This window comes from Colobus angolensis, unplaced genomic scaffold, assembly GCF_000951035.1.
Source record: "Colobus angolensis palliatus isolate OR3802 unplaced genomic scaffold, Cang.pa_1.0 Scaffold56, whole genome shotgun sequence".
In the NCBI taxonomy this organism is placed as follows: domain Eukaryota; kingdom Metazoa; phylum Chordata; class Mammalia; order Primates; family Cercopithecidae; genus Colobus; species Colobus angolensis.
The window spans coordinates 6,068,853-6,083,201 of NW_012119154.1; the positions used below are offsets into that span (position 1 = coordinate 6,068,853).

Here is a 14,349-nt window from a genome sequence, read left to right on the forward strand (position 1 = left end):
GGAAAGTTAGTTCATTCTTCACTGGTGAATTGATGTTTTATGTAGAAAATCACAATGAATGAACAAATTCAGAAATATTGTTGGGTACAAGGTCAGTATATGAAAATTAACGTTATATACTAGCAACAATTAAAGAATGACATTTAAAATATTCCTTTTTTTTCAAGACAGGGTCTCATTCTGTTGCCCAGGTTCACAGCTCGCTGAAGCCTTGGCCTCCCCAGGCTCTGCTGACCCTACCACCTCAGCCGCCTGAGTAGCTGGGACTATAGGCATGCGCCACCACTCCTGGCTAATAATTGTATTTTTTTTGTAGCAATGGGGTTTCACCATGTTGCCCATGCTGGTCTCGAATTCCTGGGCTGGGGTGATCCTCCTCCCTCAGCCTTCCAAAGTGCTGGGATTATAGGTGTGAGCCACCACGCGCTGCCAAAAAATATTCCATTTTAATAAGAAGAACATCAAATAACCAGGAAAAAAATCTAAAGATAAGCAAGATATCTATGTGGAAAACTACAAAAATTACTGTGAGAAATTAAAGAAATCCTAAATAAATTTTGGAATGGATCGTGTTTCTGGATTGGAAAATTTAATATTGTAAAAATCTCAATTGTTCCCAAATTTTCTGTAAATTCAATGCAGTCCCAGTAACAATTTTAGAAAGTTTTCTTGTGGAAGTTGATATGCTGATTTTGAAACTTAATAGGAAATTCTGAGAATCAAGAATAAGTAAGATAATCTTGATGAAGAAGAACAAAGTTGAAGGACTTACATTACCAAACATTGTGACTTATTATTAAAGCTTCATAAAATCAGCCTTACTGGCACAAAGACAAACAGACTAATGGAGCAGAATACAAAGTCCAAAAGTACATCCAATCCCTTGCTCCCCTGTGTATATTTATAACCAGGTGCTATTGCAGTGCTTGCCTTGTAAAGTTGAGGCTGTCACATTTGAGATAAGGAAGCACTTTCTAGGAAAGAATGTTTTGGAGGGGTCAGAACTCAGTTTGTCACTCGTGTCGCTATCTGCGTTTCTGTTGCCAGTATCCCAGGCTTTGTAATTGAGGGCATTAGTTTTACTTATTGAAACATGAGTCAGGAATTGACTTTGGCCGTCAGTGTGGTAGTTTGGAGTATCGCCACGCCTATTTGTGCAAATTCAACTACTTTCAGTTTAGAAGGTTGGGGAGAGAGGGGAAATAATGTAAATACTTTAGGCAATCTATTTTTTCATTCAGTAATCATAAAACTGTAAGCATGAGATGAGAAATGTGAATTCCTGTTCCATGTGTTGGTTCCTGCGTGTGTCTCAACATGTGAACTCTTGCTTCACTTGTGAATGAAGCAGGAGTCCAGTTTGTTCCAAGCAACATACTCACTAAACGAAAACTACTTCATCTGTTATTATCAGTTAAGAAATAGCACTGTTGACCTAAATAAGGAAACTGAGGTAAAATTAATCTAGAGAGTTTATTTGGGGCAAGTTTGAGATTGCAGCTCAGGAAACACTGGGAAGTGATCCCGAGAAAAAAGGAGTTGCTTGAGGTTTGTTTTTGTTTTTGTTTTTGTTTTTGAGATGAGTCTCTCTGTGTTGCCCAGGCTGGAGTGTAGTGGCATGATCTTGGCCCACTGCAACCTCCCCTTCCCGGGTTCAAGCAATTCTTCTGCCTCAGCCTCCTGAGTAGCTGGGACTACAGGCGCCCGCCACCATGCTCAGCTAATTTTATATTTTTAATAGAGATGGGGTTTCACCATGTTGACCAGGATGGTCTCGATCTCTTGACCTTGTGATCCATCTGCCTCAGCTTCCCGAAGTGCTAGGATTACAGGTGTGAGCCACCGCGCCTGGCCTGCTCGAGTTTTTAAAGAAAAAAGGATGAATCAGGAGAGGGGGCGATTACAAAAGTTATTTTTGGGAACTCTTAGCGGTTTCCAGAAGTAACATTAATTAGTGATTGGTTGTACATTGTCGAACTATAGGGTAGGAGGAGTTAGAGTATCCAGCGTATGGCATTCTGAGGTTACTTTATAGCTTACTTGTGTCAGTCACTCTGGAGCCCACATAGAGGCTCATCTCTCTTAGATTCATTTCTTTCTTAGGATCTAGCCCAATCCTGAGGGAAAAACAGCTGTGCTAAGCTTTCCAAAGCAGTATATGTAGTGGTCATGGCTTGTGCTCTTGAGCCAGACTACCTGGATTCAAATCCTAGTTCCACCTTTACTATCAGCGTGCCCTGGACTCGTTACTTAACCTCTGTGTTCAGTGTCCTTATCTGTAAAATGGAGATAGTAATAGCACAACACCTCATAGCACTGTTGTGCCAATTAAATGACTCGCATGTAAACCATGGTTGGCACATAGTCAATGCGTAATCAGTGTTGACTGTTTTTGTTATTACCAGTATTGTTATTACTGAGACATGATAAAGGTGGTATGCTCTTAAGGGATTTTCAAGGGAAACAGCTAACTTTTTTTTTTTTTTACCTTTGGCATTTTAGAACCCAATCCCTGCATGAAATGTGATTCTGCTGTACTAGGCTAGTTTCTCTGTTTGGTGCTTGTTTTCTGTAGGGAGCTGACAATCAGATGTGGCTAGCTGTGGGATGGTCGTATGTCACAGAACACAGCTATTAGGGGCAGGAGAGCCTTTGGGTTGAGCACTGTGGATGTGTAGATATCCTGAAATACTTGGATGTTACATGTTTAAGTACACATATTTTAGCCACCAGCATTTTTCTATGTACAAAGATCCCCTGACTCTTTTAAAGTCAGTGTAACCCTTATTATGCTTCTATCCTTTGCTTTTCACTAGAGAATGATTGTAGCCTGTATTGTAGGATGGCATCTCTACAGTCAGTATCCCATGGTACTGCATGTGGGTGCATTATTGTAGGGTACAACACTTTGACGTTTTATGATTCTACTCTCCTTCCCTGAGGCCATGGATTTTTATCTCACCACTGATTGTTAGCTTTAAAGAATGTTGAGGAATATTATAGGTAGCTGTTTGCCATCTTACCACTCTCCCCTTCCACACTCAGAGGCACAGACTCTCATATTTACTTTCCAGGACTCTCAGAACTGAAGCACTATTCTTGTTCCTGACTTCAGCCCTATCCATCTTTCTTACAGAAAAGCTGCCCTTTGTTGTCAGCTGTCACTGCAGTGCTGAGGCTCACATGGCTGTTTGCTCACGTTCTATCAGCAGCAGCTCCTCTCCTTGACTGCCAGAATGTCGAGGCTTCACTCAGTCCCCTGCCATGCTGGCAGCTACTGCTTCCTCTAAGGCATTACTGATGCCAACCAAGATTTTGTTTGCTTCTGTCTGCTTTTCTTTCCCCCTCATCTTTCCTGTGTTCTCTGGCTCCTTGGCTTTTGCTTAGGAAAAACTGATCATTTATAGACTTTGCCAACTAATGAGCTCCATCTTTCTGCCAGGCGAACAAATACTTCAAACCAAATGGGCTTTGTCATCAAGCTTTTTTTTGACAATGTTGTTTGAGGCTCAGGCATCTGAGCCTGTTCAGTGCATCTACCACCAAAAGAGGGCTTCTGCTAGAGCAGTGGTCTTCAAATAGAACCAGTTATGGTCTTTCCTGTGTCCATTTCTTAGAACAAGGGAAATACAAGCTTAATGAGTTCTAAGGTAATTTGTATTGTGTGTCCAAAACAGCTTCTGAACATGCAAGCATTTACTATTTCACCATAGTGATGTAAAGTTATAGTGCACTTGTATATTGCACATTGAGGAATCTTGAAAAAACTCATGTATCCAGGTGGCGGATTAGATTTTTTCTTTCAACTTATAATTATCCTGAAATGTTAACACCATCTCGTTTTTGTGTTTTTTTCCTCTCTCTGTAGAATATTTTCCTTCTTGGATATAGTAACTTTGTGCCGATGTGCACAGATTTCCAAGGTAGAGTATTCACCAGATTTTTAATCAATAAATATCAAGTTTCATTAGAATGAGTTTCAGTTCAAATTACTGAAAATTAAAATTTTATTATCTTTTATACTTAATATAACACAATGGTATAATTTTGCATTTGACTATTGACTTAATATACATCAAAAGTAGAGGTTTGGAAATAAAGGTGAATCAAGACTTTAAGAGTCTCAATAAATGTGTTTCTTTCACCCCCAATCCCTCTTCCTTTACCTCCCACCTTCCAGGCTTGGAACATCTTAGCCCTGGATGGAAGCAACTGGCAAAGAATAGATCTTTTTAACTTTCAAACAGATGTAGAGGTAAGTTAGCTTTGGTTTAGACAGAAAACTTTTTAAAAAGACGAGTAACTGTTTCCTCTTTCCTGCCTTTTTGTTTTACTGCATTTAGATCTAGTATTAAAGCGCCGAGGTAGAACAGAAAGAAGAAAAACTGGAAGGGATTTGCATACATCAAAACAAAATCCTGCTTGCATTTTAAATTGTATCAGTAACAGATTGTTTTTCTCTCGTTTATGTTTATAGTCTGAGTTTTACTACTCAGCTTTTTAAAGCCACACACCTGCATCATTATCACCTGGTTCAATGCTTTAACCTTAGGAGACTTAACAAATACTTACTGACCTAAAAAATCCACTGAGAATTCTAATTCAGCGTCAAATCCACTGAGAATGGAGAAATGGCAGACGCACAGGCCCAAGAGTGAGGCTGGAGATCTAAAGTGTCACCCCAGCTCAGCCACTTAAGTCGTATAATCTCTCAGTACTTCTGTTTTATTATCTATAAAATAAAGAAGTAAAGTAATAGTTAAGTCTTATGCAATTCCAAGATTCTGATATATTTATCTGTAAATATGTAAATATCTCCATTTAAGCATGGTAAACCTGATGAAATGAACAAAGTTTATTTTAGAACAACTTTGATATTCAATACTAAATTTCTAACCAAAAAGAAAGTTAAGGCAGGTAATAATAAAGAGCATTGTACTTAGGATTTGTCTGAAGCACTGGTTTGAGGGTCTTGAGATTCTGAAGTTTATTTTCTACCTAATGTAAAACCTAATGTATTTCCAGTTTAGCAAACTTACAGTAGTGGAAATGCATTTTAATTTAGTTACTCACACAGTATGTTTGCCATGTGTTTTTACCAAGATGTATTTATTGGTTTTTTTGTTTTTTGGTTTTTTTTGGATAAGGAAATGCATGTGTTTAACAGTAGGACTGAGCTAAGCAATTTCCTGCTAGCTGCTTAACCTGGTTTGACCTAGACAAACTAATGGTCTAGGTCAGTTGTGGAGACTCTTCACCTCCTTCTCTAGGTTACTTACTGCTTGAGAGTCTCTGCTTCTCATCTTATACCAGTGGAGCACAATACTTACAGTAAGTGGGGCAGAGCAGAAGATTTCCCTTTATTAAATAAAGGGGGAACCCCTTATTTCTGTCATATTGTGGTACTCTGCTCTTGGAAGAGGGCAGGGACCTCAAGGATTCACGCCCATCCTGGAAAGATAAGCTCTAGTTCCTGGCTTAACACTGTGGTTTCTGAATTAGGTGTTCTTTAGTGCACTTTTGAGAGTTAACAGCAGTGATTACAACAGTGCTCCACCTAAACATGCCAACATTCCATGCCAGTGAATATAATTCCCCTTCAAACTGATCATATCTAAATATTTGTTCACTGTGTTTACTTAGTGATGATGTGGAGGACATTTAATTTCTAAAAATTGTAGTCATTTCTACTGACCACAAAGGAGAGTTATTGTTTTGAAAAAACTGAGCAAAATACTTTCTCTCTTTCTGTGGTTCTTCATGTCTCCTCAATTTTGATGACTTTTCCAACTATACAGCTTTTTTGGAAAGCACATGAAGAACTTTTAAAGTCAGGCTGGGTGCAGTGGCTCACACCTGAAATCCCAACACTGTGGGAGGCCGTAGGGGGCAGATCACTGGAGCCCAGGAGTTCAAGACCAGCCTGGGCAACATAGCAAAATTATGTCTCTACAAAAAAATGAAAAAGCAAAAATTAGCCAGGCACACTGGCACATGCTTGTAGTCTCAGCTACTCAGGAGGCTGAGGTGGGAGGATCACCTGAGCCCAGGAGGCAGAGGTTGCAGTGAGCGCTGATTGTGCCATTGCACTCTAGCCTGGGTGACAGAGTGAGGCCCTGTCTCAAAAAAAAAAAAAATTATTTTGATATTAAAAAGTACTATTTCAACTAAATATCACTACCTTGTGCATTATTTGATCACAAGATTTTAGCTGACTGCTGACTTTCAGCTAACTGCCATATAAACACATCCCAGAAATACTTAAAAGTACATCCACCAAAGGGGAAGCCAATTTATGGTTCACCAGTTATATAAATAATTGCATGTGAAAACCTAAAATAGCTGGCACCAGGGTGCAATCTAATCATAACACTTAGCTTCCCTTTTGGGCTAGCCCCCTTGGTCCAGCCTAGATTATGAACCAAGTCTTGGGGCCTTTCATAGTCCTTAAACAAGACCCTTTGGAGGATGCTTGCCCTAGGAAGCATTTTATGGATAGTCTTAAAAATATGCACTTTGGGAAGGAAATGTGAGAGAAAAGAGAAGTTGTCAAGGATCAGGATCAACACACTAATAATATTTGCTGTGTGTCTGACAATGTTGTAAGCACCATATTAAACTGAGGCACAGAAAAGGTTGAGTAACTTATCCAAGGTCACTCACCTACTAAGAGGAGACTGTAGGTATCTTGAATGGTGGGTTGCATGACTGGCACATGAAGAAAAGGCAGAGTAAAGCATCTAGGTGACAAGTGCACACGGTACCTTTCCTTCATCTTCTCTTTTGTGAATACGTGTGGTTTACCTAAAGTTTGGGTTGGCATTTTCTGTGCCTTTAAAACTTGTACATTTTGTTGTCAGTGTCTTCATGGTTACTGAAGATTGTGCTAGGCCAAAAATGAGAAATAACTAAGTAGTGTGTGAATCTGAAAGTGGTAACTCCAAGGGTCTTTAGCCCATTTTAGGGCTTATTTTTCTTTAAAGCCCTTCATTCTAAAATGCATGCCTACAACATATTGTCTGGTAGATAAGACACAGAATCATTGGCTTGAATATTGCACTGAAATGGATTTGCATTTTCCCCCTCTTAGTTGGAAACAGTGGAACAGAATATTGTGTATGTAGTTTTGTATTCCAGTACAAGAACTTTGCCCCAAAAAAGGAGAACTAGAAAGTTTATATAAATGTTACTAACTTGAAATGGGAACAGTATATTAGGTGCTCCGTTTGTAGACATTGGTGTAGAGCTGGGTTTTTTTGTTTGTTTCTGTTTATTAGGTACTTAAATACATATCTTTGATTTCTAAGTCATAATCTTTTTCCCCCAGTGACAAAGATTTATTTTACAATTGTCTGGAATTTTGCTTCAAAAAATATTAATAATTATTAATGCAGGTAGTCTCAAGAAAGTATAAATAGATGCTAACAGTATCAAAGATTGGATTTTCAACGTAATTAAGATGTTAGCTAGGTAACAATATGTATCCTGTGGGGTTTTTTGTTTGTTTTTATGAGACAGAGTCTTGCTCTGTCACCCAGGCTGGACTGCAGTGGGATGATCTTAGCTCACTGCAACCTCCATCTCCCAGGCTCAAGCGATTCTCTTACCTCAGCCTCCCAAGTAGCTGGGACTACAGGTGTGCCCCACTATGCTTGGCTGAATTTTTTTTTTTTTTTTTTTTTGAGACAGTCTCGCTCTGTCGCCCAGGCTGGAGTGCAGTGGCGTGATCTCAGCTCACTGCAAGCTCTGCCTTCCGGGTTCACGCCATTCTCCTGCCTCAGCCTCCCAGGTAGCTGGGACTACAGATGCCTGCCACCATGCCCAACTAATTTTTTGTGTTTTTAGTAGAGACAGGGTTTTACCGTGTTAGCCAGGATGGTCTCGATCTCCTGACCTCGTGATCTGCCCACCTCAGCCTCCCAAAGTGCTGGGATTACAGGTGTGAGCCACCGTGCCTGGCCGCTTGGCTGATTTTTGTATCTTTAGTAGAGATGGGGTTTTACCATGTTGGCCAGCCTGGTCTCAAAATCCTGACTCAGCCTCCCAAAGTGCAGGGCTTACAGGCTTGAGCCACTGCGTGTGCCCCCTGTGGTTTTGATGTATCTTGGTGAATTCATCATGCTCACAGTTCAGTGCCAAGATTGCTGTTTTATAAAATGAGGATAATAGTATTCAAAACAAATCAAATTGTCCCTTTGAACTTTTCCTCCCTTGTGGAGGTGGAGGTTGTAGTTAGTATTTATAACTACCTTCTTCCACAGTGAATTTCTGTATTCCTTTGCCTTCAGCAAGCACCTCAGCTGGTCATGGTTCTTTACCTGGTGGAATGACTCAGGCCTTTATTCCTGAAGGGTCTGGTCATTAATCGCCGTGCTTGGATTGGGTTGTTGCAGTTTGCTACTGACATAAATCACAGGGCATGGTACTACTACAAGATGCCCTAAGGGGTCTCCTGTATTCTACACATACTCTTCCTTACCTCCATTTTGGGAGTGTTCATGAAGTTTTTTGACTATTAAATGAGCCATAATAGGTACAAGAAATTGTTCCTCAAAAAGTAGAAGTAAACCAGGTGCCATGGCATGTGCCTGTAGTCCTAGCTACTCAGTAGGCTGAGGCAGGAGGATCACTTGAGCCCAGGAGTTTGAGGCTCCAATGAGCTATGACCACACCACTATACTCCAGTCTGGGTACCAGAGTGAGACCCCCAGACACCAACCCCGTCTCTAAAGAAAAAAAGTGATTTGAAGTAGAAAATGTTTTTTAAAAAGTGGAAGTGCTTAATCATTGTTCATTGTTCATTTTCTTTTTGCTTCCTCTAATATCTCTGCGAGTACGCAGCGAAAGTTCTTGTTTCAAAGCAAATGTGTTTAAGTAGGGGACAGCTAAGGAGGATGAGGGGAAGCTTTTGCAATATATTGTTATACTTTTAAAGTGGTAATGTTTAGCTCAAGTGGGATTTTCTTTTTAAAGCTGCATTGTCTTAGATCTCTGCTCAGTGGCTGGTATTCCCACAGCTAACCTCAAAAAGCCTTTTGATTGGCGGAATAGCTGTGACCCTTAGGTAGGGAGGGCCTAATCCCAGGGCTAAGGCTTTCAAAAGGCAGTGTACAGGTTTTGGTTTTTGTGTTTGTTTGTTGTTGTTTGTTGGTTGGTTTTAGAATACTTAATGCTTTAATTGAGAACATTTTTCAGCGCTTGCAGCCCCTTCATGCATTAAGGATAGAACTGAGGTGTTAGAGGAATGTTCCAAAATATTTTCTGTTACACTTGGAAAAATATATTCTGTTCCTAGATTTCAGGTTATTTTGCTGCTAGATAAGCAGCATGAAAAAACAGTATTTTTCCCCCCAAACTTTCTTAATTAAAGGGTCGAGTGGTGGAAAATATCTCGAAGCGATGCGGTGGATTCCTGAGGAAGCTCAGCTTGCGAGGCTGCATTGGTGTTGGGGACTCCTCCTTGAAGTAAGTCAAATCCAGTGGCTCACTCTGTCATGGCAGCTTGTAGCATTTTCATCAAAATGGAAAAGCATTTCAGCAAAAATAAACCAAGCCTATTATATGTTCTTCTTCTGTTAAAATTATTTTTGTGGTAATTTGCATAGAGTAATGAGAGGACCAGGACTTTGGATATCTAACCTGGGTTGGAAACCAAGCTGTACTGTTGTTAGGGATGTGACCTTGGGACAAATTGTTTCGCCTGAGTGTCAGTTCTCTCTTCTGCAAAGTCAGGGCAGTTATAGCTCCCACAGGACTGTCACAGGCATAACAAGAAATAACATGTATGAAGTGCCTACCTCTTTTCTATTTCCTTCTTCACTTCTGCATCTTCCTAGTTTTCCTCTCATATTAGCTACCTTTATAAATTTTACTAATTGATAAAATATTTCAAAAATTTCCCTGGCATAAGCTAGAATTTTGCTTACTCATAATGATGGGATATGATTTTTACATTAATTTTATTACTGTTAGCAATATATCCTATCCAACCAAATATTTGCCCATCTCTTACTGGATAACCATTATTTATTGGGGTTTTGGGGGGGGGTTGCTTTTGTTTTTGTTTTTGTTTTGAGACTGAGTCTCGCTCTGTCGCTCAGGCTGGAGTGCAGCAGTGCGATCTCAGCTCACTGCAACCTCTGCCCCCCAGATTCAAGCGATTCTCCTGCCTCAGCCTCCTGAGTAGCTGGGATTACAGGCATGCACCACCACGCCCAGCTAATTTTTGTGTTTTTAGTAGAAACAAGATTTCACCATGTTGGCCATGCTGGTCTTGAACTCCTGACCTCACCCATCTTGGACTCACAAAGTGCTGGGATTACAGTCGTGAGCCACTGCACCTGGGCAATTGGGAATGTTATCAATGTTAAGGATGTGTGCTGGCCAGGCACAGTGGTTCAGGCCTGTAATCCCAGCACTTTGGGAGGCTGAGGTGGGACGATCCCTTGAAGCCAGGAGTTTGAGACCAGTTTGAGCAGCAAAATGAGACTCCTCTACCAAAAAAAAAAACCCCGCACACAAAAACAAAAAACACATATGTGCTTTGAGGATTTCTGGAGACAGAGATGATTAAAACCTTCATGTCTTTATCCTCATGGCCTCTAGTATTGCTTATGAGGTTGGCTAAATTAGGGTGTACCCCCCATAACCTTGGAATACACTTTGTGTTCTTGCAGACCTAAATATTACCACAATGTACAGCAATCACAGACTTCCAGTAAGAATGTGCAACATACAGTGAATGCAGACAGTAGAATTTACAATTCAAACATCTGTTATACCATTGCTAAAAAAAAAATTGATTCACAACATCATCTTTTAAGTATAAAAACACTCAATACTGTTATGGAACAAAATGATTTTCTTTAAATCAAGAAAATTCTTTAAATCATGAATTAGATTGGCACCTTTAAACATGTTTAAACAACCTTCCATCACTCAGATAAAGCCCACTTGAATTGCCATGTATTATTTATTTTGTATATTATTGGATCCTATTTGCTACAATTTTGTTAAAAAATTTTGCATTTGGGCTCATGAGGAATATTGCCTTATGATTTTATTTTCTTATAATGCTTTTGTGTGGTTTAGGTATCAAGGTAATACTGGCTTCATGCCGTGAATTGGGAAGTATTTCCTCCTATTCACATTTCTGGGGTGTGTTCAGTGGGTGACATCTATAATCCCAGTGCTTTGGGAGGCCAAGGTGGGAGAACCACTTGAGCCCAGGATTTTGAGACCAGCCTGGCAACACAGCAAGTCCCCATCTCTTAAAAAAAATTAAGTAGCTGGGTGTGGTGGTGCATACCTGTAGTCCTAGCTATTTGGGAGGCTAGAGTGGGAAGATCGCTTGAGCCCAGAAGTTCAAGGCTGCAGTGAGCTATGATCACACCACCATACTCCAAGCTGGGTGACAGAGTGAGACCCTATCTCTAAAAAGAAAAACAATTTGGCTGGGCGTGGTGTCTCACGCCTGTAATCTCAGCACTTTGGGAGGCTGAACAGGCGGATCACGAAGTCAGGAGATCAAGACCATCCTGGCTAACGTGGTGAAACCCCATCTCTACTAAAAATACAAAAAATTAGCCTGGCGTGGTGGCGGGCACCTGCAGTCCCAACTACTTGGGAGGCTGAGGCAGAAGAATGGCGTGAACCCGGGAGGCGGCAGCACTTGCAGTGAGCCAAGATCGTACCACAGCACTCCAGCCTGGGCGACAGAACGAGACTCTGTCTCAAAAGTAAATAAATAAAAATAAAAACAATTTTTAAAAATTCTGGGAGTGTTTATGTACAATTTATATATTTTTAAATGTTTTGTAGAATTCACTATTGAGGCCATCTGCTCCTGCATGTTTTTTGGGGGGAACTTTTTTTTTTTTTTTTTTTTTGAGACGGAGTCTCGCTCTGTCGCCCAGGCTGGAGTGCAGTGGCCGGATCTCAGCTCACTGCAACCTCCGCCTCCCAGGTTTACGCCATTCTCCTGCCTCAGCCTCCCGAGTAGCTGGGACTACAGGCGCCCGCCACCTCGCCCGGCTAGTTTTTTGTATTTTTTAGTAGAGACGGGGTTTCACCGTGTTAGCCAGGATGGTCTCGATCTCCTGACCTTGTGATCCGCCCGTCTCGGCCTCCCAAAGTGCTGGGATTACAGGCTTGAGCCACTGCGCCCGGCCGGGGGGAACGTTTTTAATTACAAATTTGATTTCTTTTTTTTTTGTTTTTTAGATGGAGTTTCACTCTTGTTGCCCAGGCTAGAGTGCAGTGACACAGTCTTGGCTCACTGCAAACTCAAGGAATTCTCCTGCCTCAGCCTCCCAAGTAGCTGGGATTACAGGCACCCACCACTATGCCTGGCTAATTTTTATATTTTTAGTAGAGACAGGGGTTTCACCATGTTGTCCAGGCTGGTCTTGAACTCCTGACCTCAGGTGATCCGCCTGCCTCGGCCTCCTAAAGTGTTGTGATTACAGGCGTGAGCCACCTCACCCAGCCTCAATTTCTTTAATATGTATAGAATTCTTCAGATTATTTCTTCATAAATGAGTTTTGGTAGTCTGTGTCTTTCAAAGAATTTGTCCATTTCACCTAAGTTCTTGGACTTATTAACATTGTTTATATCCTCTTATTTTAATATCTGTAAAATCTGCAGTGATATACCCTCTCTCGTTTCTGAAATTGGTAATTGTCTTTTTTTTTTTTTTTTTTTTTGGCCCTTGTCAGTCTGGCTATTAAGAAGTCTATCAATTTTATTGATATTCTCAAAGAACCAGCTTTTGTTTTCACCCATTTTTCATTGTTTTACTGTTTTCTACTTCATTTATTTCCGCTCTGATCTTTATTATTTCCTTCCTTTTGCTTACTTTGGGCTTCATTTGTGTTTGTTTTTGTTTTTTCTCTAGTTTCTTAAGATGGAAGCTGAAGTCATTGATTTGAGACCTTTTTTTTTTTTACAGTATGGGAGTTTAATGACATAAACTAAGTCAGTATTTTGGGGAGAATTTGGCCACAAATTCTTATATGCTATGTTTTCATTTTCATGCAAAATGCATTCTAATTCCCCTTTTGATTTCTTTCATGACCCATGGGTTGTTTAGAACAATATTATTTAGTTTCCAAATATTTGGACATTTTCCAGAAGAGCACATTACTGATTTCTAATTCAATTCAGTCGTGATCACAGAACATAGTTATACCCTGAATCCTTTTAAATTTATTGAGACTTGTTTTGTGGCCAATAATATGGCCACTCCTGGCAAGTGTCCCATGTGCACTTGAAGAGAATGTATATTCTGCTGTTAGATGAAGTGTGCTATAAATGCCAGTAGGTCAGGTTGGTTGATAGTATTGAGCAGATCTTCTCTATTCTTACTAATTTTCCAACTACTAATTTATCAACTAATAAGAGAGAAGTATTGAAATATCTGCCTCTATTTCTCCTCACAGTCCTGTCAGCTCTTGCTTCATGTATTTTGAAGCTCTGTTATTATGTATATAAACATTTAGAATTGCTATGTCTTTTTCATTGATATGTCTTTCTTTTTTCCCTGATAATTTTCTTTACTATAAAATCTACTTTGTCTCATATAGTCACTCCAGCTTTCTTTTGACTAGTGTTGGCATTATATCTGTTTTTCTATCATTTTACTTTAATCTATTTGTATCTATATTTAAAGTTGATTTTTTTATAGTTGGGTGTAGCTTTTGTTTTTTTTTAGACGGAGTCTTGCTCTGTCACCCAGGCTGGAGTGCAGTGAAGTGCAGCTCACTGCAACCTCTGCCTCCTGAATTCAAGCCATTCTCCTGCCTCAGCCTGCCAAGTAGCTGGGACTCCAGGCACGTGCTATCACGCCCAGATGATTTTTTATATTTTTAGTAGAGACGGGGTTTCACCATGTTAGCTAGGATAGTCTCGATCTCCTGACCTCATGATCTGCCTGCCTCAGCCTCCCAAAGTGCTGGGATTACAGGCCTGAGCCACTGCACCCAGCTGGGTGTTGCTTTTTATCCAATATGACAGTCTTTGCTTTTTAATTTGGGTTAGACTATTTGCATTTAATATGATATTATGGTTAGGTTTAAATCCACCCTCTTGCTGTTTGTTTTCTATTTGTCCCATACATTCTTTTTTCCCCCTCCCTCTTTCTTTCTTCTTTTAGATTTTTTTTTTTTTTTTTTTTTAAGACAGGGTCTTGCGCTGTTGCCCAGGCTGGAGTGCAGTGGCACAATCTCGACTCACTGAAGCCTCTGCCTCCTGCGTTTCAGCGATCCTCCCACATCAGCCTCCAAGTAGCTACGACTACAGGCATGCACCACCACACCTGGCTATTTATTTATTTATTTATTTATTTATTT

The 14,349-nt window shown here is 40.3% G+C and overlaps 1 protein-coding gene across 3 annotated transcripts in view; it reads left to right on the plus strand.

Annotated features, from left to right (window-relative positions):
* FBXL2 (F-box and leucine-rich repeat protein 2) overlaps positions 1-14,349 on the plus strand; it is a 101,350-nt gene that overhangs the window by 69,299 nt on the left and 17,702 nt on the right. For 2 of the 3 annotated variants that reach the window (XM_011961555.1, XM_011961556.1), the window contains exons 3-5: positions 3,869-3,923; positions 4,181-4,255; positions 9,371-9,465. The exons of the other annotated variant lie outside the window; for it this stretch is intronic. In XM_011961555.1, the coding sequence (XP_011816945.1) occupies positions 3,869-3,923; positions 4,181-4,255; positions 9,371-9,465 (225 nt within the window). The remainder of the gene's footprint in view (positions 1-3,868; positions 3,924-4,180; positions 4,256-9,370; positions 9,466-14,349) is intronic. 3 annotated transcript variants of the gene reach the window in all.